Consider the following 26,392-nt stretch of genomic DNA (forward strand, 5'->3'; position numbering starts at 1 on the left):
AACTACACTTAGCAATCCTGACACCGTAACCTCACACTTACTTGAAGTACTTACTGGTTCACAAGAATTGGCGGAATGGCTGTGGAATAAAATAAAAACTGCAGATACTGGAAATCTGAATCAGAAACAGACATTGCTGGATCTGCTGTGTTTTTCCAGTGATTTGTGTTTTTGTGGTGATCTGTGAACCTGGGCTGTTAAATTATAGAATACAGAAACTGAATGCTATCAACAAAGGGGCCATGATTTACTCTCCCTCAACCACTCCACTCAATGTCAGAATGTAAGTGTGGCTCCGCATTTCTGAAGGAGCCCCGATTAGAATCTTTTGTCAGAAATGTGGCAATCTTTTGTTCTGTAAAAAGGAGTAACAGGTTGTCACTCCTTCGAAAACTCAGCCCTATGAGTCACTCACACTTACAAAAGAGGGGGCTACAGCATTGGGATTGTGTAATTGGACCAGCCATCGAAAGATCTGGGCTAATGCCAAGTGGACATGAGTTCAAATCTTACCATACTGTCTGTGGGAATTTAAATTAAATTAGTTTTTTAGATTTAGGTTTTATTGTCACATGTACTCCAGTATGGGGTACAAGAATACGGTGAAAAGTTTACAACATTGCCACGCATGGCGCTATCTTAGGTACAAAATACCTTTGTACACAATCTTAGTCGCAGAAATGGAGAAATAAAGAACTGAATTTAAAAAGTTCAGCACTACAGTCTTCTTAGCATAACAGTAGAAAAATAAAGTTCAAAAAGTCAAACATCACAGTCCTTTCTTGAGCCATGGGCCTACAGATGCTCCAACTTGGGCTTCCCCAGGAGAGCTCTCTCTCCCCGCTATGCTGGGCTCACTCTCCCCTGCAGTGGGCTCACTCTCTCACCTGCACTGGACTCACTCTCCCCTGCACTGGGCTCACTCTCCCCCCTACTCTGGGCTCAGTCTCCCCTGCACTGGGCTCACTCTCCCCCTGCGCTGAGCAAAGACTCCCTACTGCTTGCAAGGCTTTGGCCGGGACTGCCACATCACAATGAAGTAGTAAATCTGGGATTAAAATCCTAGTTTGATCACGAAACCACCATGTTAGCATCCATACCGACTGCACTGACATGCCAATCAGTTGTATAAAAAAAAATTACAGATGGAATAACTATACACTGGTGTCTCTACCCACCAGTGACTGCAGCAGTCCAAGACAATTGCTCATCGCCCCTTTCTCCAGGGCAATTTGATAGCAATAAATGTTAATCAGGTCAGTGATTCCCAGAAGAGATGTTTTTCTTTGAAAAAAATGAAGGGGAGGGGAAGCATGAAAAAATATTCCTAAAGGGGAAATCCACATTGTGACAAATTGTGAGTGCTTTGCAAATTACCATGAAATGTTTGCTGTGATTCCACTTCTGGGCCCTTTTATTATTCATCCACAGGATGTGGGTGTTGCTGGCTAGACCAGCCATTTATTGCCCATTCCTTATTGCTCAGAAGCCTATTAAGAGTCCAGGACATTGCTGTGGCTCTGAAGTCACATATTGGACAGACCAGGTGAAGATGCCTGTTTCCCTCCCTAAAGGACATTACTGAAGAGTTTCTCCCAACAATTGGTGATGGTTTCGTGGTCATCAAAAATTCTTAATTCCAGATTTTTATTGAATTCAAACTTCACCATCTGCCGTGGTGGGATTTGAACCCAGGCCTCCAGAACATTAGTTGGGATTATTGGTCTAGCAATAATACTACCAGGCCACTTGTGGGTATAAACAAAAAGGAATCACCAGCAACAGCCCTCACGGGCTCAGTTCAGTTCATATTTAAGCTCATCGAGTCATTTTAATGATCCAAGGTAGAAATTCCCTCAAGCTAGCTGAAGAAAGTTCAGAGTCGAAAAGCACAGCCAGTCAGACAGCATCCAAGGAGCAGGAGAGTCAATGTTTCAAGCATGAGCTCTTCATCAGGAATCCTGATGGGGAATCCAAGCTCGAAACATTGACTCTCTAGCTCCTCGGATGCTGCCTGACCGGCTGTGCTTTTCCAGCACTGCACTTTTCGACTCTGATCTCCAGCATCTGCAGTCCTCATTTTTTCCTGCAGGGAGATCAATCTGACTTCATGGATTCTGCCAACTGACCTATTGACTGCCGATAACCCTACAGCATTAAGACCCACCTAACACCAAATGACCCTTTGTATAGCACTTTTCGCAATCTCAGCATCTCCTGTACCATTTTACACTTTTTGAAGTGCAGTCTCTGTCCTAATATACTGACCGGCTGTGCTTTTCCAGCACCACACTCTTTGACTCTGATCTCCAGCATCTGCAGCCCTCACTTTCTCCTCCTTAATATAAAACATGTCAACCAATTTGAAAACAACAAACTCCCACTAAATGATAATGACCAAATCATCTAGTTTTTTTCTCAGTAATGTTGGTTAAGGAGTCAAGATTGACCAAGTTTCTAGAGTGGACCCCCCTGCTATTCTTTAAATAAAAGGCATTGGATCTTTTATATCCATCTGAGAGGACAGCTGAACATTTAACATCTCATCTGAAATAAGGCATCTCATGCAGTGCAACACTGGAGCATTTTCCAGGACATTGTGTTCAAGTCTGTGGAGTGGAGTTGGAAGCCTCAAACCTTCCAAGTCAGAGGGAAGAGCACAGCCTATGATTCCTATGATAGCTGTACTCCTTGTTGTTGAATAGCGACAGTTAATCTGATATGGCCCTCAGGATGGGGCCTGTTGTGATTGGAACGAGATGGGCCTAGTGGACCTAAAGGAATATGAGATCCCTGATTGGGACTGTTAACCTGAGCCAATCAGGGATCCCTGGCTGACTGATATAAATAGGAATCTCAGGGAGTCTCCTCACCCTTGGAACTGGCTCTGAGCTGGCTGGTCAGAGCCCATGTACTGTGCACGTGTAAATTAAGGGTGACTTGGTGATAGGGTACCGGCCTCTGTGTGAGATATTTCAGGGCCAATATTTTTAATCTATTTTTGTTTTGTCAATTCTGCACACAATAAAGTGAGGACTTCTTTAAGTTAGTTGCTGAAGAAGGACTATTGTGGCTCAGTAGTGCAATCCCTATCTCTGAGTGGTTCAAATCCCACCTGCTCCAGAGGTGTGTATTAATACCACTGAACAGGTTGATTTAGGGGAAAAGAAATTAAGCCATCTGTTGATTGTAGAGCAAAATGCTTTCCACTTAGCCTCAACTCTGTTCCTCAACCATTAACTTTCCTTGCATCAGTACAACAGGTTTCTCCTATTCAACATCAGTCATCCTGTCACTTATCTAACTGTGAAGGCCAATTTAGTGCCAATTAATACTAAGAAGGTATACACCATCACCACCGCTGCCTTGAATATTCAATCCCTCCATCCTGATTATGGTGGCAATAGTGAAAGCGATCTATAAGATGCACAGCAGCAGCTCACCAAGGCTCCTTCAACAGCACCCTCCAAAGCTACAACTTTGACCAACCAAAAGGAGAGGGACAACAGATACATGGTGACACCACTCCCTACAGGTTTCCCTCCAAGCTGTCCATCCTGACTTGAAACCATTCTTTCACCGATGGGAGAGTCAAAATCCTGGAACTATCATCCTAAAGGACTGTTGGTGCATGTCACATGGATTGTGCAGTTGAAGAAGACAGTTCTCATCACCTTCTCAAGAGCAATTAGGAATGGGCTATCATGGCCCAGTTGGTGACAACCACATTCCATTGCATGAGAAACAAAAAGATAGCTGAGTTCCTCCAATTACAAGCAGCTCCGAATTTCCGTACTCCCATTGTTGGTGGCCACACCTTCATCTGCCAGGACCCCAAAGTTCTACATTTCCTTCTTACGTGCCAATTCCTACTTCCACCTTTGAGACACTCTTAGAACCATAGAGATGTACAGCATGGAAACAGACCCTTTGATGCAACTCTTCCATGCCGACCAGATATCCCAAACCAATCTAGTCCCACCTGCCAGCACCCGGCCCATATCCCTGCAAACCCTTCCTATTCATATACCCATCCAGATGCCTCTTAAATGTTGTAATTGTACCAGCCTGCAGCACTTCCTCTGGCAGCTCATTCCACACACGCACCACCCTCTGCATGATAAAGTTGCCCCATAAGTCTCTTTTACATCTTTCCCCTCTCAACGTAAACCTATGCCCTCTAGTTCTGAATTCCCCCACCCCAAGGAAAATACCTTGTCTATTTAACCTGTCCATGCCCCTCATGATTTAATAAACTTCTATAATATCACCCCTCAGCCTCCGACGCTCCAGGGAAAACAGCCTGAGCCTATTTAGCCTCTCCCTATAGCTCAAACTGTCCAACCCTGGCAACATACTTGAAAATCTTAACATCTATCTTTAACCCAGCTTTTTGTCACCTACGCCAATATCTGTTTACATAGCTCAGTGTTAAATTTTGTCCGACAAGTATCCTCTAATTAACCTTGTGACATATTACAACATTAAAGGCACAATAGACACAAGTTGTCATTGGTGCTGCTTTGACTGCTCACTGACAATGAACTCCCAGGCGGAATGACACTGCCACCTGTAGGTTGTTTGATGTCATGGTACCCTGGGCCTTAGACTGAATTCAAAAACCAAAAGTTGCCAGAAAAGATTAGGTTCCCTACAGTGTGGAAACAGGCCCTTTGGCCCAACAAGTCTGCACCGATCCTCCAAAGAGCAATCCACCCAGACCCATTCCCCTACATTCACCCTTGACTAATGCACCTAACTCTACGGGCAATTTAGCATGGCCAATTCACCTGACCTGCATATCTTTGGACTGTGGGAGGAAACCAGAGCACCCGGAGAAGATCCACGCAGACATAGGGAGAATGTGCAAACTCCACACAGACAGTCACCCGAAGCAGGAATTGAACCCGAGTCCCTGGCGCTGTGAGTCAGCAATGCTGACCACTGAGCCACCGTGCTGCCCAGCATCTGTGAAGAGAAATCAAAGTCAATGTTTCGGGTCCAGTGACCCTTCTTCAGAAGTGACTGGATTCAGCCTGAGGTAACACCGCGACTTCAATACTGTGAAGTGCCTAATTTTGCAGCAACACCACAGTTTTTGCCAGACTCTAGAGACTATAACTAAAAATCCTGTTGGAAGAATTGTCTGAAACAGTTTCTTATGGGACCAGGGAGCAGATCTCTCACAGAGTTTTCAAACAAAGTAAGAGCAGAAGAATGTTGGCCACTCAGCTCTCCAATCCTACACAGCCATTCAATAAGATCATGGTTGATCTGTTTGTGTTTTGAATTCCATGTTCCTATCTACCCCTCATAACCTTTGACAGCCTTGACAAACAAGAATGTATCTACCACTGCCTTAAAAATATTCAATTATCCCACCTTCAATGCCTTCTGAGGCAAAGTTCCAAAGATGCACAACCCTCTGACAGAAAAAAGTTCCCCTCATCTCTGGCTAAAAGGAAAACACCTAATATTAAAACACTGTGATGCAGTACGAGATCCATCCAGAGAAGTAAACATCCTGTGCATTTCCACTTTGTCAAGACCCCTCAGGATCTTATAATTTTCAACCAAATCAGTCCACACTCTTCAGGCACCAGTGTAAACAAGCTCAGACCATCTAACCATTCCTCATAAACAATTGGTTCCTTCCCCTGTCAGTCCAGTAATCCTTTTGCAGAATTACCCCTGCATATAATTAAATCTTTGAATTATATTGGGCTGGCATGAAGGCAAAGAATATTAACAACAAAATAAATGCATGAAGAGTTTGTGCTTAGTACATCGTTTTATTTGTAATACATTATTGGTGGTATGGTGGCTCAGTGGTCAGTACTGCTGCCTCACAGTGCCAGGGACCCAGGTTTGGTTCCAGCCTTGGGTGACTGTCTGTGTGGAGTTTGCACGTTCTCCCTATGTCTGTGTTGGTTTCCTCCGGGTACACTGGTTTCCTCCCATAATCCAAAGATGTGCAGGTTAGGTGAATTGGCCAAGCTAAATTGCCCATAGTGTTCAGGGATGTGTAGGTTTGGTTCATTAGTCAGGGGTAAATGTAGAGTAATAGGGGATGGGAATGGGTGTGGGTGGAATACTCTTTGGAAGGTTGGTGTGGACTTATGGAGCCAAATGGCCAGTTTCCACACTGCAGGGATTCTGTGATAGTAAGATACATCATGATCTAATGCATCTTTGAATGATTTGTTGACAATGGGGATGAAAATATACAAATTCTTGCCCAAAAAGCTCAGTGGCCTGACCAATGAGCTGAGGATGGCCTCTGACATATTACTTGGTTGTGCAGAGTTGGTTGATTGAAGGCAGAGTGGTAGGCATTGTTTATACGGATTTCAACAAGGCATTCAACAAGGTTACGCAAGGTTACATCACATGGAATCCTGGAGGTACTAGTCAATAGAATACAACATTGGCTCAAAGGTAGGAGACAGAAGGTGTTGGCAGTAGAGGGTTACTTTTTAGACTGGAGGCCTGTGACCAACGGTGTGCCACAAGGATCGGTGTCAGATCCACTACTTTTTCTCATTCATATAAATGATTTCGATGTGAATATAGGAGGTACGGTTAGTAAGTTTGCAGATTAAACCAAAATGGGTGGTGTTGTGGACAGTGATGAAGATTATCTCAGAGTACAACAACACCTTAATCAGTTGGGCCAGTGGACCAAGGCGTGGCAGATGGAGTTTAGTTTGAGTAAATGTGAGGTGTTGTATTTTGGTAAGGCAAACCAGGGCAGGACTCATACACTTAATGGTAGGAACCTGGGAAGTGTGGCTGAGCAAAGAGAACTAGGGGTAAAGGTGCATAGTTCTTTGAAAGTGGAGTGAAAGGTAGAGGCAGTGGTGAAGAAGGCATTTGGTGGGCTTGCCTTTAATGGTCAGTACTTTGAGTATAGGAGTTGCGATGTCATGGTGCGACTATGCAGGACATTGGTGAGGCTACTTTTAGAATACTGTGTTCATAGATTTACAAGGAAGTTACCAGGATTGGAGGTATTGAGCTATAAGAAGAGGCTGATGTGTTTTTCCCTGGAGTGCAGAGGTTGAGGGGATCTTATAGTGGTTTATAAAATCATGAGGAGCATGGACAAGGTGAACAGCCAAGGTCTTTTTCTCAGGGTAAGGAGGTCCAAAAATAGGGTGTCTAGGTTTAAGGTGCGAGGGGAAAGATTTAGATTAGATTACTTACAGTGTGGAAACAGGCCCTTCGGCCCAACAAGTCCACACCGCCCCGCCGAAGCGCAACCCACCCATACCCCTACATTTACCCCTTACCTAACACTACGGGCAATTTAAAAGGGACCTGGGTAGCAACTTTTTCGCGCAGAGGGTGGTGCATGTATGGAATGAGCTGCCAGAGGAAGTGGTGGAGGCTGGTATGATTGCAACATTTAAGAGTCATCTGGGTGGGTATATGAATAGGAAGGGTTTAGAGGGATATGGCACAAATGCTGGCAAATGGGACTAGATCAGTTTAGGATGTCTGATCAGCATGGATGAGTTGGACTGAAGAGTCCATTTCTGGGCTGGAAACTCTCTAACTCTATGACTCTATCTATCTTTTAATCAGGAGACCACAACTGCACACAATATTTAAGTTGTGATCTCATCAATGTCCTGTATAACTGAAGTATAAAGTCCTTACTTCTATGTTTACTTCGTCTCACTGTAGCACTTTTCATCAGGGTAACTGCACAACAACAATTTTTATTTTTGTAGCAATTTTGACATAGTAATACTTTCCAAAGCGCTTTAAAGTAATTGAATTCACTTAGTTGTATGCTAAGTCTGAATCGTTCGGAGAGATGGGGCAGATTGGTATGTTACTGGGTCAGCAATCCAGAGGTCTAGACTGATGGGAAATGTGTTCAAATCTCAGCACTGTGGCAGCTGGTGAGATTTAAACTTTGCCCAGTAGTCATGTGGCTAAATGGATAAACAGGCTAGCATTGGGGTGGGATAAGGAGTCTGGCATTGGGATGGGATAAGGAGGCTAGCATTGGGGTACTCTGAGAAAATTGAAAGTTGAGCATTTTGTTCAACTTTTATGGTGTAATGGCAGTGTATTTACCTTTGATCCTGAAACTCAGGTTCAAATCCCACCTGCTGTGGAAGTGCATCATAACATCTCTAAAAAGGTTGATTTAAGATAATGTCTTAAATGTGACCCAAGCAAAAAAAGAAAATAGTAACAAAGAGCTGAATATTGAGTTGGTCCTTCAGAAAGCAAGTGATTGGAAAGCGTTTAGGGAGGGTCTTTCGAAAGCATGGGTCTAAGTGGCTGATGGCTGGCACAACTGACATGGTGAAACAAAAGTGGCCAGAATCAGAGGGACAGTAAGTTTAGGGAAAGGGATAGGCTGATTAGGGTGGCATGGTGGCTCAGTGATTAGCACTGCTACCTCACAGCATCAGAGACCGGGGTTTGATTCCAGCCTCGGGTGACTGTCTGTGTGAAGATTGCATATTCTCCCCATGGCTGCATGAGTTTCCTCTGGGTGCTCCGGTTTCCTCTCACAATCCAAAGATGTGCAGGCTAGGTGAATTGGCCATGCTAAATTACCCATAGGGTTCAGGGATGTGTAGGTTAGGTGCATTTGTCAGGAAAAATATGGAGTAATAGGGCAGCGGAATGGGTCTGGGTGGTATACCCTTTGGAGGGTCAGTGTGGACTTGTTGGTCCAATTAGCCTATTTCCACACTGTAGGGATCTTGTCATAGCAAGATAAGTCATGATCAAATACATCTTTTAATGATTTGTTGACAATGGGGATGAAAATGCACAAGCTCTTGCCCAACAAGCTCAGTGGCCTGACCAATTAGCTGGAGAAGGAGTTGAGGATGGTTTCTGACACATTACTTGGTTGTGCGGAGTTGGTTAATCGAAGGTAGAGTGGTAGGTATTGTCTATACGGACTTCAGCAAGGCATTCAACAAGGTTCCGCATGGGTAGATCACATGGAATCCTGGGGGAGCTAGCCAATAGGATACAACATTGGCTCAAAGGTAGGAGATAGAAGATGTTGGCAGTAGAGGATTACTTTTTGGACTGGAGGCCGGTGGCCAACAATGTGCCACAAGAATCGATGTTAGATCCACTACTTTTTCTCATTTATATAAATTATTTGGATGTGTACATAGGAGGTATGGTTAGTAAGTTTGCAGATTACACCAAAATTTGTAGTGAAGTGGACAGTGATGAAAATTATCTCAGAGTACAATAACACCTTAATCAGTTGGGCCAATGGACCAAGGAGTGGCAGATGGGATTTAAGTTGGATAAATGTGATGTGTTGCATTTTGTTAAGTCAAACCAGGGTAAGATGTATACACTGAGTGTTAGGAGCCTGGGGAGAATTGCTGAACAAAGAGACCTACGGATATAGGTGCATAGATCCTTGAACGTGGAGTCAAAGGTAGATGCAGTGGTAAAGAAGCATTTGGCGTGCTTACTTGAGCTGTTTAGTGTGGCACGGTGGCTCAGTAGCTAGCACTGCTGCCTCACAGTGCCAGGAACCCAGGTTCAATTCCAGCTTTGGGCAATTGTCTGGTGGTGTTTGCACATTCTCCTTGTTTCTGCATGTGTTTTCTCTGGGTGCTCTGCTTTCTTCCTACAGTCAAAAGATGTGTAGGTTTGGTGGATTGGCTGTGCTAAATTATCCATGGATGTGGATCCGGGTAAGATGCTCTTCAGAGGGTCAGTGTGGACTCAATGAGCCTCAGGATCCTCCAACCACATGGAATCAATGTCAATTTCATCAGTTTCCTGATCTCCTCTCTTCCCACCTGATCCCAGATTCAACCCTCCAACTCAGCACCGCCCTCTTGATCCGTCTTACCTGTCCATCTTCCTTCCCATTTATCCGCTCCATCCTCCACTCTGACTTATCACCATTACCTCCCACCTTCATTCACCTAATGCATTCCTAGCTACCTTCCTGCCAGCCCCACCCCTCTCCCATTTATCTCTCAGCCCCCTTGGACCCCACCCTCCATAATCCTGATGAAGATATTATGATCGAAATGTCGATTCTCCTGCTCCTCGGATGCTGCCTGACCAGCTGTGCTTTTCCAGTGCCTCACTCTATGACCCTCCTCAATGAGCAGAATGGTCTGCTTCCACACTGTAGGGATGCTAGCCTTCAAGAAGATTGTATGGGAGGAAGAGCTGGACTATGAAGCCATTTTGAACATAGTGGTTATCATTTTAAATTGGAGGAGTTAAGATGTGTATAGTTTGTCCATTTACCTCATTATGCAATTAATTGTTTGCAGACGGAATTGCTTTGGGGGAAGTCACGCAGAGAACTGGAGGAGATCATCCGCACTGAGCCTGTAATAGGCTGGGAAGGAGAAGCCATCGGGTCTCTCGGTGAAATTGTGTGGTCCTCCTCTGTTGTCCTTCATGAACAATACAATGAGGTAACTGTTCTTCAGTGCATCTATGTCAGGTTACAATCCACTTAAATGACCACTTCTTTGGACATTTTGCTAATTTAACCTGAACACTCTCTTCTTCCCAGCCAGTCTGAGCATGTATCATGATTGCTGTGACAGAAGGCAGTGTGATGAGAAATTAATTGTTCGGAAGTTATGGGTCCAAATCCCACCATTGTTGACTTTTAGTGGGTTGGTGTGGTGCAGTGGTAGTGTCCCTGCCTCCAAGCCAGGAGGCCTAGGTTCAAGTCCTGCCTAATCCAGTGGTATGTAATGACATCACTGAGAAAATTGATTAGAAGATGAATAAGTGTTATGAGCACAGTGTCTGCTGCAAGCTCAAAAGTGCCCCCTAAAGGATTGTTTGAAATCTTTGAAGACCTGCATTAATATAGCACAGCATGGCCACCATGTTCCAGCTACAACACAGTTACAACAACCAGGAGCAGGAAGAGAGGTCTGAAGTTATGATTCCCACTACATGCCTTTTTTTTTAAGAAACAGCTCTTTCTGTATTTTTCCATAATGGGAGAGACAGTTGTGGAATGGTGATGTCACTGGATTAATAAACTAGAAAGAAACGTGTTTAAAACCCAATGGCAAGTGTTTAAAATTTAAGTTTGATTTATGCCACCATTGTTGCAAAAACCCCCTCTGGTTTACTAATCTCCTTAGGGAAGGACATGAGCCATCCTTACCTGATCGGGTCTACATGTGATTACAGTCCTACAGCAATGAGCAAGAAATACTGGCGTCGCCAGTGACATCCATGTCCCATGAACAATTGTAATTTAGCTTGGAAATGCAGGACACATGTTGCATTATAATAGAATACAGCAAACTATTTAAAGAGTAGTGACTATAAGTAAAATGGCATTTTTAAAAATTACATTCAAAAGTGTAGTCATAGAGGTTGCACAGCATAGAAACATGCTGACCAGATATCCTAAATTAATTTAGTTCCATTTGCCAGCATTTGGCCTATAAATGTGTTTATTTTCCTTGCACACATTTCTAGTTTTTCAAAAAATACCAAGTATGGGTGATGGATATCAATGAAATGAGTCAATGATTTGTGAATATATTTCGTAGGTTTTGGAATGTTGCTGAACAAAGTGGCCTTGGAGTGCAGGTTCATCGTTCCTTGAAAGTGGAGTCCCAGGTAGATAGGATAGTGAAGAAGGGGTTTGGTATGCTTTCCTTTATTGGTCAGACTATTGCGTACAGGTGTTGGGAGATCATGTTGCAGTTGTACAGGACATTGGTTAGGCCACATTTGGAATGTTGCGAGCACTTCTGGTCTCCTTCCCATCGGAAGAATGTTGAGAAACTTGAAAGGGTTCAGAAAAGATTTAAATGATGTTGTCAGAGTTGGAGGATTTGAGCTATAGGGAGAGGCTGAATAGGGTGGGCCTGTTACCCTGGAGTGTCAGAGGCTGAGGGGTGACCTTATAAAGGTTTATAAAATCATGTGGGGCATGGATAGGAAAAATAGACGAGGTCTTTTCCCTGGAGTGGGAAGTCCAGAACTAGAGGGCATAGGTTTAGGGGGAGAGGGGAAAGATATAAAAGGGACCGAAGGGGCAACTTCTTACCATAGAGGGTTATATGTGTATGGAATGAGCTGCCAGAGGAAGAGGTGGAGGCTGCTACAATTACAACATTTAAAAGGCATCTGGATGCGGATATTAATAGGAAGGGTTTGGAGGGATATGGGACTAGATAAGGTTAGGATATCTGGTTGGCATGGAAGAGTCGGACCGAAGGGTCTGTTTCCATGCTGTTACATCTCTATGACTCTATGATTCTGTATTCTGGAAGAAGAATTACCAAGAGTGTGAATTGATACTTCTCTAAAGGTAGTTGGCAGGGCAATGGTTAATGTTTGACAAGCACAGGAACCCTGGTGATTTCCTACTCTGAGTTTGTGCATGGGCACACAATACTCCCCTAATGGAGACATGAGCCACAATCGCAGACTTTATTTTGTGTTTTCGACACCCTCAAGATCAGCCTAAAGCACTCTGTGGGGAGTTAACTACTTGTGGCTAGACAAGCAAATTTGCAATGTGGAGTGTTCCCACTACCATAGGTTCAATTCCTATACCAGTTGAAGTTCCTGTGAAGGACTCTCCTTCTCAACATGTGCCCTCACCTGAGGCATGGTGACCCTCAGGTTAACCAGCATCACTGTTTAATATGAGAGAGCAGCCCTATGGTCAGGTAGGACTTTGGTGACTTATTAAAAAAACAGAGAATCCATCTTCTTATGCAGAAATGACAAGAAATGATTTGCACCTGTCAGTCCCTACAAACAGCAAGATAATACCCCTGCTCTACTTTACAATTATGCGAGGTCTCAGATTGGGCTCCAGTCTGACATGTCAGTTAAACAATAGCATTTCTAACAATGTTGCACTCCCTCAGAACTGCACAGAAGTTCCAACCTAGATATTTTTCTTCCCATTTTTTGAGTGGGTCTCAAATTCATTAGCACTGTGACTCAGAGCATCCTACCACTGAGCCATTACTGACAAACATTAAAAGTAACTGATCTTCCATCGCTTTGAGGTGCAATTTTGGAACTGCTCACAGTCTGCAGTGTTAAATCTTAACAAGCTCTTTGTTGTTGCTGCTTTAAGGTATTGAAAATGTCTGCTGTCTGTGAGCAGGAACCTGAGTGCAGTCAATGACTGAGTAAGAGCCATGTGTAGGTGGATGATGAATAGAACACCAATGCTAACTGGAGGCAAGGGTGGTTGGAATGGAATTTGGATTGCTAACAGTGATTTAGGATTATGGGGGTGAGAGTGTCTTCTTACACCTTTGAGTGTGAATGCTGAACAAGGTTTGAGGGACTGACCTGTGATGCTATGGGAATGATTAGGTTGTTATGCTGCAGATTGGGTTCTGGGTTACCTGTGGAATTGCCCCATCATCCCTTGCCAGCTCACATGCCCCTTCCTACTTGTTTGCCCGTGACCCAACAAGTCCAACTTGCTCCCAGCCTCAGTAACATCCTTCAGGCATGAGAAAAATCAGATATTTCCAAGGCATGGAGTTCAGGATTGTAACCGGGTGAGTGGGAGGTGTGTGCAAGTGTTAAAAAGTAAAAAGTTTTTAAAAAAGCAGGAATAACATTGACAGAGGCCTGAGTGAAGAAACTGTTACTTAATTCTTTGATTGTGAGTTTTGCCTCCAGTTAATGCCCAACCACAACAACTCTTGGGAAAGTGTAATGAGCTGTTTTTCTGATCCACTGTCAGCCATGTGGCACAGGTACTCCCAGGGTGCTTTTTCCTGTAGTGGTTTGGTATAACTTCGTGGCTTATTGGTTATTTCAGAAGGTAGTTAAGAATCAACAATATTATTGTGGGTCTGCAGTCACATATAATTCAGACTGTTTAAGGCTGACAGATTTCTTCCCTGGAGGGAATGAGTGCATCGACTCAGTTGTTACAATAATCCAGGTGGTTTCATGATCATTATGAGAGGAATGCTTTATTTCAGATTTATTAACTAATGGAGTTGAGATAATCTCTGCTGCTAAAATGGGCTGTTAATCCCAGAGCATTGGAAGAGACTCTGGATTCCTAATCCAGTCAAGAGTCCACTGAACCAGACACTCAAAAATGAGGCAAAACCTTCCTGGGAATTACATCTGCTCAATTCCACTTCCTATCTCAAAAGTTTGATGTAGAAATTTCAATGCCTGGAGATTAGTCGGATGTATTACGGAACAATGGCATTAACCCATATTTGCTGTTTGTGAGGGGAGCATCCCAATTATTTACAATAGCATATTCATCACCTATTAGTTTCAGCCCAAAAGACTGGTAATAAATCGTTTTTTTAATGACATGATAATGACTAATGCAATGCCAACCAGTAATAAGATTGAATATTTTAACCACGCACCTTTTGTTTTGGTAATTTCCACAGGAAGAGAGTAAAAGGCACCTCATTCTCTTTCCATTGCATTTGTTACTTCTGGCCGTAGATGATGAGAAAAACAAGTTCATTTATCAGGTGAAAATATCTGTGTTGTCTTCATTTTAAATCAGATTACAGAACTGTGTGCCCTCTACTCCGTCACTTGGGCAGATGTGCACCTTTCTGTGATTTCAATGATCGGAATATGAAATGGGCTGTCGAACTGCTTTTGTTATGTTATGCCTTTTCATCCTCTCCCCTTGCCTAAGGAGTGGTGAGTCTCAGGTTAAACTTACTACCGCTTACCTCTTTCTAACGAGAGAGCAACCCAGTTGTAGATTGACAAGTACTTGGTTAGTTCAGTTGGCTTTTTTTTCCTTTATTTATTTATGGGATGAGGGCATCACTGGCTAGGTAGCATTTATTGCCCCATCCCTAATTGCCCAGAGTTCAGTTAAGAGTCTACCAGATTGCTGTATGTCTGGAGTCGTATGTAGGCCAGACCAGGTAAGGATGGCAGTTTCCTTCCCTAAAGGACATTAGTGAACCAGATTTTTTTTCCAAAAACCAACAATGGATTCATAGTCATCATTAGATTCTTAATTCCAGATATTTATTGAATTCAGATTCCACCATCTGCCATTGCAGGATTCAATCCCAAGTCCCCAGAACATTATCTGGGTCTCTGGAGTAACAGTTCAACGATAATATCACTAGGTCATCACTTCCCCTCAGGGTGGACAGCTGGTATGTGATGCCAACAGCACAGGGTTCATAGTAAACTGGCTGAGTTTACTATTAAGGACTCTCCTTCTCAACCTCACTGCAAGTACGATGCTCCTCAGATTAAACCACCACCAGTCCTCTCTCTCTCTCTATGAGAAAGTGGCTCTCTGGGACTATTACTTACTTTTTAGCGCTGACATCCAATTTAACTGTATAAAACCTAGCAGTGTGACCAAAGCCTCCACAAGTGTCTTTCTCCATTGCATTGATGTAAACAGCCAGCCCGGTCAGTGCTATTGGGAAGGATAGTGTCACAATTGGGAATAGATGGAAGTTCACTTCTTTCACTGCTTACCTTTTCTAGGTGTTACCTGAATCCCAGATCAGTGTTTCCAAGACCACAGATGAAACTCCTGACTCCTCTAAGCAGGGATAAACCTGAGAATATAAAAGGAAAGATTTTCAATCTTTCACAACCACATCACTTTACAACTGACTGCTTTTGCAATGGAATCTCTGTTGAAATCTAGAAAAACCAGTTTTGCTCACAAAAGTGATCCCAAAAAAAAAATGTGATAAATGCAGACAACCTGTTTGTGCAGCATTGATTCAAGGATAATTGTTTGCTTCTCTTCAAGACAGGATCAGCCTAGAAGGAAAATAGAGCCTTGATTTAGCATTCCCCTTGATTTAGACTGCTCCATTGATAGTCCCCTCACTATTGCACAGGAGTCTCAGCTCCAATTTGTGCTGGAGTGGGTCTTGAACCTTCAGCGCTCTGGGTCAGAGACAAAAGTGATGTAGCTGCATTGTCCTCCCAATCCCTTGAGAATGAAAGCCAGGTGATTTCCTAAAGTTCAAATTCAGCCCATTGAGTCTAGTCTGTCATTCAATGAGGTCAAGACTGATCTGATAACCCTTAATTCCATTTTCCTGCCTTTTCACCATAATCCTTCACTCCCTTAATCATTAAAACATTGTCTACCTCCTTCTTGAATAGACATAATGATCTGGCCACTACAGCCTTGCATAGTAAAGAATTTGAGAGTGAAACCAAGGGAGAAAATATGCTCTACAAGAAAATTGTAATACTGTAAATAAGAGTCTTTGTATAAGGGATACATATTTAAAAGGACATGGCATAAATGGTGCATAAATAATTATCTTTGTGTCAAGGATGGGTGTGTGTAGGGAAGCTGTGTGCACTGAATGCAAGTTTGAGTAACAATTGTACAAGAGACATGGTTCTAACATTGTTGTAATATGATTTGAGGGCGTGCTGAAACTGGAGAGAGAGGTTTTGTGTGAAGTGTTTGGTGAATAGCTAAAAAAACTTCGAAGAAAACTTGTGAGTCTTAAAGCCATACCAGTACCAAGCCCTGAATGTAGCTGAGGAAATGCTGACAATTCATTAACACCCTCTTCATTTTCCAGGGATTGTTGCCTCTGTCAGGAATTTCAGTCAGAACGTTGATGGAAAATACTTTTGAAATTACTGGTAAGAGCAAACAACACACATCTTTTTCAATGGAATTCTGCATTAAATGGCTGATTTCCAAGGTATCCTCAACAACTAAAGCTGTTTGTGGGAGCAAACAGGCTTTGAGTCTTATATTACAATGAGCTACACTGCAAAAACATTTCATTAGTTATAAAATGCTTAACAACCTTCTGAAGCTGAGAGAGGTGCTACGTAAATTGTGCTTCTTTCTTTCTTAGAGCGACACTTAATTGGGTCAGATGTTCAAAATATACCAAGGAAGTTTGCAGAGAAAATTAATTTGCAATTTCATTTGGAGCTTTTTACGTTGAAACCTGTCCAGATATTTGCCTGAAATTGTGCTGGACTGGATGACATTAAATGGCCACCTTAACATTTTAAAACGTTTTATCCAATTGAACATGTAACAGAAGCATACAAATGGTATGCAAAGTATCTATCATTTGTATTCACTGTATCTTGAGAAATCAGCTAACTGCAGGTAATTACAACCTTGAGTATGCAGTGCAAATAAATAATTCACTTTAGACAAAAAGGCTTAATTTCTGTTACATTTCCTGAGGTCATTCTCTACATAGCAGTCGTATCTGTCCCAAGCACTTTGCGATCATATTTAAAAGAAAACGAATCTCCATAGATGTTGCACCTCCCACAGCTTATCCAAAAGATCTTTGAAACCAATTTGTTATTTTTGAAACATGTTGAATTGAATTAATTCAAGTAAATGTAACTACTATTGCATGGCACAATAAGGCCGCAGAACAGTCAGGCAAATGAACATTTAATTGTTTTTGTCAATAAAATGCGGAGCTGGAAGGGCACAGCAGGTCAGCCAGCATCAGAGGAGCAGGAAAATCAAGGTTTCCGGTCAGGACCCATTATCAGGACTTCATTGAGTCCTGAGTAAGGGTCCTGAACAGAAACCTTTACTTTCCTGTTCCTCCGATGCTGCCTGACCTGCTGTGCCTTTCCAGCACCACATGTCAGCAACTCTGACTTCCAGCATCTGCAGTCTTCACTATCTCCATCTAATTGTGTTTTTTTGTTGGTATGGAATGAGGGAGGAATGAATGCTCTCCAGGACAGCCTATTCTTCCTCAAATAGCATCTTTTGGACCCCTGAACTAACTTGAAAGACGGACCCTCCAGCAATGCAGCAGCTCCTTGGCAGTCAGACTGAGATGTATGTTCAAGTCTGTGGAGTGAGACTTCAACCCACAACCTTTTGACTCAAAGTTTCAAATGTCACCTGGCACCAAGGTGGCCTTTTGACTGAGCGATGCCGAGTGCTCACATCACAGCTGCAAACCAGTTGTGGTTTCCCTTTAAAGAGCAGCAATAACAGACATAGTGTCTCCATGTCTGAGTTTGCCCTGGTCTGCAAAGTATTGACATTATTTTCATAATTCACTACAGGTGTCTGTGTATTCATCCCCCAAAGCAGGTGAAATTCACCCTTGGGACTCGGCATCTCATCCAAGCCAGATTAAATCACCGACAAACTGTAAAGAGTCAGATAGCTCAAATGTCCGCTTTGTGATGCAGTGTGATGCCAACAGCATTAGTTCAATTCCCAGATCTGGTTGAGGTTATCTTGAAGATTCTCCTTTCCCAATCTTTCCCTTGTCTGAGGCACGGTGACTGTCAGGTTAAACCAGCACCAGTTGTGCTGGTTGACCCAATCACCCAAATGAGAGTGCAGCCCTCTGGTCCAGTAGGACTATGGTGACATTATTAGCTGAGAGGTGTTCCACATGCTTATTCTAATTAGGCCACTGGGCAAGCCTTTCAAAAGCAATGTGAAGGTGCTATATAAATGTTGCATCTTTCATAATGACAGGATACTCCAAAGCACTTTGCAACTAATTACAACTCTGCCTATTCTTCAGAAATATTTAATGAACAAAATACAACTGGAAATTTGAATGTGACAAGCTCCCATAAAGTGGGACAATGACCAGGTAATCTCTCTCCTAGGTTAAGGGATAAATATCCACAGAGACACCAGTGAGACCTTCCTGCCCTTTCTTCAAAAGGTGCTGCATTGGTTCATTACGTTCAACTGAGACAGTAGACAGCATCTCTATATAATATCTCATCTAAAAGACGCACCTCTGACAGTGTAGCAGTCCTCCAGTACTCCACTGGAACATCAGCATTGAGTTTTTCACTGCACTTCTGCAGGAATCTTAAAGCTATAACTTCTCAGAGGTACTTCTAATGCCCAGTAAAATGTGCTGACACTTCATTAGTGTAGTCACTGTTGTACTGCAGATGCAAAGTAAAAGTTTATCCATCACAGAATGCAAATATGTTTACTGCTGACAATGAACATGGAACATGTACTTGGCTTTTTAAGAAAAAAAAATGAGCGGGATGTGGGCATTGTTGACATCAAATTGTCCATCCCTAATTGTCTGACAATGTTGCCCCACACCCAAGTGCAAATGTTTGTGAAGTGCACAACAGAATCTCTCAAGTTTCTGGTCACAGTTTCCAGTCAGTCACATATGAATGTCCAGCATAGCTCTGAATCACTCTGTTAATGGTTTTGTCAGGTCATTGCATGGATAAATTGAATAGGCAAAGTTGTAACTCTTGTTCCCAGTCCAGTATTAACAGGACAGCAAAACAAACAAAAGGACACGTTATGAGGATTGACCACTCCCATACAATGTAAACCAAGAAACAATCTTTCCTCATGATTAGTGTCAATATTGAACAATTTAGTCAGTCTATTCTCTGGATAGGTGCAGAACAGAGAATGAGGTCATTTATACTTGTCTCAACTGTTTGAAAGAGCTACCAGTAATTCAACTCTCCAGCTGTTTTTCCACAACCCTACAATGTATTTTTCCTTTTAAAAATATATATACAATTCCCTTGTGAAAGATTATACTCTATTGCGACCTTGTTCTATTAGAGGGGAGGCTGAGTACAAGAACAATTGCAAAGGCTGATATGGTCAGGGGACCTTCTCCAACACAACGTAAAAGCTGGAACAAATCCAAATTCACAAAGCTGCCAACATGGAGAAGAATTAGTGAGTTATGCCAGAGAAATGGGTGATGATATAAGGCTAGGAAGAAAGAATCCATTGATAAAGACATTGTGATACTCATGCTCTTCATTAGAGCAATGATAATTTTGTATCTTCAATAATTTTTGACCCTAGACCATATGGAAGATAATATAGAGGTTAAAGCAAATGCACCTGAGTGTATGAGATACTAAATAGAGGCTGACAGGCCGAATTACATTGTATGCTCTAAGGGCAAGTGAATTGTTTTTATAGTACACATATATACACCTCTGTAATGGAATAACTTTCAATTGTCCCAACCTTTTCTTCTCATTAGGTTCAATGTTCGATTCTAGGATAATCACCTGTCCAGATCCAGAAGAGTTTAGAATATGGATGGCCCATTTGCCAAGAAGAGTGAAGAAGGCCTCCATCTATCGTCCACATAAAGAGCAAAAGCTGTCTGTACTGGTAGGCAATGTTCCTTTTTTTCAGACTTCACTGCATCAATTGTCGATGTGAAGAAGGGTGGCAAAATTCAAGGTTTAATATTTAATGAGAAATTGAATGAGACTGCTTAAGCATGATCCAGGATCTATCACAAGTCTACATTAAGGCAAAAACAAAAAATGCTGATGAATATTTAGCAGGTCTGGCAGCACCCGTGGAGAGAGAATTAAAATTTTGAGTATGATTCTTCTTCAGAATGGAATGAAGATGGAGAAAGCATTAAGTCAACCTGTGTTACCCCAGCATAGTACTAGGGATTCTGCCATTGGTCTCAATCATTGTGGCACCCTGGAAATCATTTAGGGTCCTGCCCCTGGATGATTATCCTATGGATTTTATTGGAAACAAGTATGTATCTCAATGTCCCGTGATTCCAAGGTTAGGCTCTTCTTTGCTGCTTGCATGTTGGAGTAGACAGCTAGCATCCAGTATCAATGCTCACTCATGAAATTCATCTTTCAGGCAAGGTAGAAATGGCAGTTAGTGATCAGTGAAAGGTACCCCACAAGAATAAACACCTTCAGAAACCGAGCTGAGAAAGAAATTTGAAAGGGATGTAAGGGATATTCAAAACTGCGGTAGAAACAGGTAGGGAAAAGTAGTTACACTTTAAAATAAATTCCAATACAAAAAAAATGAAAATTTTAATTTTAGAATGTAGTCAGAAGGATTAGAAAGGAAAAAAAAAGACGCAAGCACGTAAGGAGCCGGTCATCGGTCATACATCATTGACATCAGAGACAGTCTGTTTGGCAGCTCACCATTGTAAGCACAACTCTTATCACGAAAGAGTAAATTGCATCAGTCCCCCCCCATCTCCCACTTTGAAAGTGTTTTCTTAGAGTTAGGTAATATCGAGATTATGAATAGGACTGTTCTAGATTAATGCATAATGCATGGGTGATATCGTAAAGGAAGGCATAGATCTTCACTGAGTCATTAGCTTCACAGTGATCTAAAGAGGAGCATTCAATAGAACTCTAATTCTCTGGCTGCCTTTGAAATGTAACCTGTTTCGTTGAATTTTCTGTGAAAATATATTAAGAGACAAGTTTCCCTATTAAACTCTGTAAGTGCATCCGAGCCAATGAATTCTTATTAAGCCAGGGAGATATGATTCGATTCTGTTATATCAGTTCTGAAGAAAGGCTCCTAGACTTGAAGTCTTAACTCTTCTCTCTCTCCACAGATGCTGCCAGATCCGCTGACTTTTTCCAGCAATTTCTGCTTTCGTTTCAGTTCTTCAACATCTACAATTCTTTATTTTGTCCTGTTTAATCTGTTTGTTGGTCCTGGTTATTAGATCCCTTGTGATGAGAGCTGGAAGAGGCAAGAGCTGGAAAAATACCTGCTACAGAAACCCATTAAAGGCTGGGAAGGAACTCCTATCCAACATTTGGGAGCCATCATTTACTTGTCCATGGTAAAAATCAACTTCACACAGAGTCAGGTATGTCACTTCCTCCTGTTTAAGTTAACAAATGCACCTTTACGATATGTTAAGAGTATCTCAGCAAACAGGAAGTCCGTAGCATATAAGGATTTCCCAAACTAGTCCTTCACTTATCAATAAATGATCTTTAAAATATTGCACACTTGTTATGCAGGGAAGCGCAACAGGCAATTTGTGAATGTTTGTGTCTTATATTCAGCAGATGAGTCAGCTGAATGATGAATCTGTTTTGGTGTGTATTGGTCATAGGGGTGTGTTATCCATTTAGTCAAGTGTATACATAAAGCAGGGAACTCTTGAGCGGCCCTACCCCTGGACCCAGGAAACCTGATTCATGTCCCACCTGCTCCAGAGGTGTGTTATAAAATCTCTGTTTAAAAATACCTGCATGTAAAGAATATTCACTTAAATAAAATGACCAATCAGGATAAAAACAGAAACTACTGGAGGAAACTCAGAAAGTCTGGCAGTATTTGTAAGAAGAGAACCAGAGTTAACATTTCGAGTCTGATATGACTCTTCTTTGGAACTGAGCAATTTGGGATCAATTCTTCCCTTAATGGTTGAATCAGGGTGAGGATGGAAGGTCCAATCAGGCCAGTTAAACTCCTCAGAATGGTTTCTTTTTGACATTGAAATTCAATATTACTGAAAAGAGAGACAAGGGAATTGGGAGGCCATATTGCGTCTGTACAAGACATTGGTGAGGCCATTTTTGGAATATTGTGCTCAATTCTGATCTCCCTCCTATAGGAAGAATATTGTGAAAGGGTTCAGAAAGGATATTGCCAGGGTTGGACCGTTTGAGCTAAAGGGAGAGGCTGAATACGCTGGGGCTGTTTTCCCTGGAGCGTCAGAGGCTGAGGGGTGTCCTTATTGAGGTTTATAAAATCATGAGGGGCATGGCTAGGATAAAGAGACAAGGTACTTTCCCTGGGACAGGGGGAGTCCAGAATTAAAGGGCATAGATTTAGGGTGAGAGGGGAAGTATTTAAAAGAGATCTAAGGGGCAACGTTTTCACACAGAGGGTGGTGCATACATGGAGTAAGCTGCAGAGGAAGTGATGAAGGCTGGTACAATTACAATATTGAAAAGGTATTCAGATGGGCATATGAATAGGAAGGGTTTTGAGGGATATGGACCAAGTGCTGGCAAATGGGACTAGATTAATTTAGGATATCTGGTTGGCATGGATGAATTGGACTGAAGGGTCTGTCTCCAATGCAGTACTTCTCTATAACTCTATGACTCTAATATGTTGAAGTTTTTTTTCTTGCATTCATCAGGATATATGCAAGAATACCAAATTCCAAAAAATCGCAACAATTTATACAGGGTGCTGTGGTCAAGCCACTCCTCAGAGTATTAACTGACTGCTGTATGGAAGCGGGGAATTGAGTACTCTGCCATTTTATTCAATGTTAGGTTAGAAAACCCTGCCACCCCAACCACTAAATGCTGCCTGAGGGATGTACTACTTGTCAGAAATGAGGAACTGATATGGATGTGAAATACAAAAACCCTGGTTCTAAACTGTACGTTCTTTAATTGTGGATGGCACACTGGTTCAGTGGTTAACACTGCTACCTGAAAACATCAGGGACCCTTGATTTATATGGAGTTTGAACATTCTTCACGTGACTGCATTGGTTTCCACTGGATGCTCTGGTTTCCTCTCACAGTCCAAAAATATGCAGGTTACGTAGATTAGCCATGGAAGACACAGTGTTACAGGGAGAAGGTAACAGGGGTGGATCTGGGTGGGATGCTCTTCAGAGAGTTGGTGTGGACTCAATGGGCTGATTGGCCTGATTCCTCACTGTAGGGTTTCTATGATTCTATGGAACAGCACCAATATAGATTAACATTTCACCCATTTGTTATTCATGCAACCTTGTTGTATTCGACTGGCTCTTTCGTTGATATCACAGTTAATGCTCTTCAAAAGCAAATTTGATTATGAATCATCATGGGACAGCCTAAAACATGATGAAACATATTTTAAATGCAAGTTCCTTTCTCTTATCTATTTGAGTCAACAACTTTGAATATTTAGGTGCAGTCAATGTACACTTTGGAGTAAGTCCATAAACAATAGGAACAGGAGTTAGTCATTCCGAGCCTGAAACCTCCTCTGCTATTCAGTAGAATAATGACTGATCTGATAAAGCACCTCAAGTCCACTTTCCTGCTCTTTCCCTGTAACCCTTGATTCCCCTATTGTTCAAGAATTTATCTCAACTTGAAAGATACACAAGGACTTTGCCCCCACAGCTCTCTGGAGCAAGGGGTTCCAAAGACTCATAGCCCTCTGAGAGAAGACATTATCTCCTCATCTCAGTCTTAAACTAGCATCCCTTTGTTTTGAGACAATGTCCTCTCGGCCTGGACTCTCCTCTGAGGGGCAACAGCCTCTCATCATTTACCCTTCCAAGCCTCTTAAAAATCCTAAATGTCTCAATAAGATCACTTCTCATTTTTCTTAATTCCGATGACTAAAGTCTGAACCTGTTTTAAACTTTGTCCATAAGACAATCCTTCCATACCATATCCTAGTGAGCCTTCTCTGAAATGCCTCCAATGAAATGATATCTTTCCTTTAATAAAGGGACTAAAACTGCTCATAGTGTTCCAGATGTGGTCTCACCAGCACCTTGCACAGTTGCAGCGATACTTCCCTACTCTTATACTCCAACTCCCTTGAAATAAGGGCCAAATTTCCATTAGCATTCCTGATTATCTGCTGCACCTGTGTGCTAGCTTTCTGTGCTCCATGCACAATCACCCCAATTCCCTTTGTGTTGTAGCTTTATGCAGTTTCTCTACATTTAAATAATCCTGTTTTTGTTCTCCCTTCCAAGATGGACAATTTCACATTTTCCTACATTTACACACCATTTGCCAACTTTTTCCTACATACTTAACCTATCAATTCTCTCCATAAACTATTCATATCCCTCTTGCAACTTGTCTTTCAATTTATTTTTTGTGTCATCTGCAAACTTGGCTACAGTCCATTTACCTCTTTTCTGCAAGTTATTAATATATACTGTAAACAGTTGTGGTCCTCACACTGATCCCTGTGGAGCCCCATTGGTTACAGATTGCCCTGAAAAAGAACCACCTATCCCCATTTGCTGATTCCTGCTGGTGAACCAATTCTCAGTGCACACCAATATACACTTCCAACATTATCTTATGATAGCATTTTGTGATGTACCTTGTCAGGTGCCTTCTGGAAGTCCAAATCTACATCTACTGGTTCCCCTCTATCTACTCTGGTTGAAACCTTCTTGAAAATCTCTGACAAAATAGTCAGACACATTTCATGCAACCATGCTGACTATGCTTGAATAGATTATGATTTTCCAAAAGTGCTGTTATTAGTTCCTTAGTTATTGATTCCAATGTTTTTCCAACAATTATTGTTAGGCTAATTGGCCTATAATTACCTTCCCTTTTCGTACAGCCACTCCATCTCCTTCCTCTCTGAAAAGGACTGTCACATTGGCAGTTTTCCAATACTCCAGTACTAATCAAGAGTACAATGATTTTTGAAAAATTACAACCAATGCATCCACCACCTCTGTAGCTACACTCTTTAGGATTCAAAGTTTGTGAGAAGATTTGTAGCTCGGGTGCTCGTTGCTGTGGTTCTGTTCGCCGAGCTGGAAGTTTTTGTTGCAAACGTTTCGTCCCCTGTCTAGGTGACATCCTCAGTGCTTGGGAGCCTCCTGTGAAGCACTTCTGTGGTGTTTCCTCAGGCATTTATAGTGGCCTGTCCCTGCCGCTTCCGGTTGTCAGTTTCAGCTGTCCGCTGTAGTGGCCGGTATATTGGGTCCAGGTCGATGTGTTTGTTGATGGAGTTTGTGGATGAGTGCCATGCTTCTAGGAATTCTCTGGCTGTTCTTTGTTTGGCATGCCCTATAATGGTAGTGTTGTCCCAGTCAAATTCATGTTGCTTGTCGTCTACGTGTGTGGCTACTAGGGATAGCTGGTCGTGTCGTTTCGTGGCTAGTTGATGTTCGTGGATGCGGATCGTTAGCTGTCTTCCTGTTTGTCCTATATAGTGTTTTGTGCAGTCCTTGCATGGGATTTTGTACACTACATTAGTTTTGCTCATGCTGGGTATCGGGTCCTTCGTTCTGGTGAGTTGTTGTCTGAGTGTGGCTGTTGGTTTGTGTGCTGTTATAAGTCCTAGTGGTTGCAGTAGTCTGGCTGTCATTTCAGAGATGTTCTTGATGTATGGTAGTGTGGCTAGTCCTTTGGGTTGCGGCATGTCCTCGTTCCGTTGTCTTTCCCTTAGGCATCTGTTGATGAAATTGCGAGGATATCCGTTTTTGGCGAATACCTTGTATAGGTGTTCCTCTTCCTCTTTTTGCAGTTCTGGTGTGCTGCAGTGTGTTGTGGCCCTTTTGAATAGTGTCTTGATGCAACTTCGTTTGTGTGTGTTGGGGTGGTTGCTTTCATAGTTCAGGACTTGGTCTGTGTGTGTGGCTTTCCTGTGTACCTTGGTGGTGAATTCTCCGTTTGGTGTTCTCTGTACCATCACGTCTAGGAATGGGAGTTGGTTGTCCTTTTCTTCCTCTCTCGTGAATCGGATTCCTGTGAGTGTGGAGTTGATGATCCGGTGTGTTTTCTCTATTTCCGTGTTTTTAATGATTACAAAGGTGTCATCAACGTATCTGACCCAGAGTTTGGGTTGAATTTGTGGTAAGACTGTTTGTTCTAACCTTTGCATTACTGCTTCTGCTATGAGTCCCGAGATCGGTGAGCCCATGGGTGTTCCGTT

The 26,392-nt window shown here is 42.4% G+C and overlaps 1 protein-coding gene across 4 annotated transcripts in view; it reads left to right on the forward strand.

The window, feature by feature from the left end:
* The window catches only part of LOC122540401 (putative pleckstrin homology domain-containing family N member 1), an 83,802-nt gene that overhangs the window by 23,840 nt on the left and 33,570 nt on the right, over positions 1-26,392 (forward strand). For all 4 annotated transcript variants that reach the window (XR_015753438.1, XM_043676091.2, XM_087980334.1 and 1 more), the window contains 5 exons: positions 10,293-10,439; positions 14,397-14,483; positions 16,548-16,611; positions 19,974-20,107; positions 21,450-21,596. Coding sequence is in view for 3 of the 4 variants with exons in the window: in XM_043676091.2 (XP_043532026.1) it covers positions 10,293-10,439; positions 14,397-14,483; positions 16,548-16,611; positions 19,974-20,107; positions 21,450-21,596 (579 nt within the window). In the remaining variant the exon portion in view is untranslated. The remainder of the gene's footprint in view (positions 1-10,292; positions 10,440-14,396; positions 14,484-16,547; positions 16,612-19,973; positions 20,108-21,449; positions 21,597-26,392) is intronic.

Source organism: Chiloscyllium plagiosum, unplaced genomic scaffold (assembly GCF_037043375.1).
Source record: "Chiloscyllium plagiosum isolate Xiang-an unplaced genomic scaffold, Cpla_swu_hap1 HiC_scaffold_37, whole genome shotgun sequence".
In the NCBI taxonomy this organism is placed as follows: Eukaryota; Metazoa; Chordata; class Chondrichthyes; order Orectolobiformes; family Hemiscylliidae; genus Chiloscyllium; species Chiloscyllium plagiosum.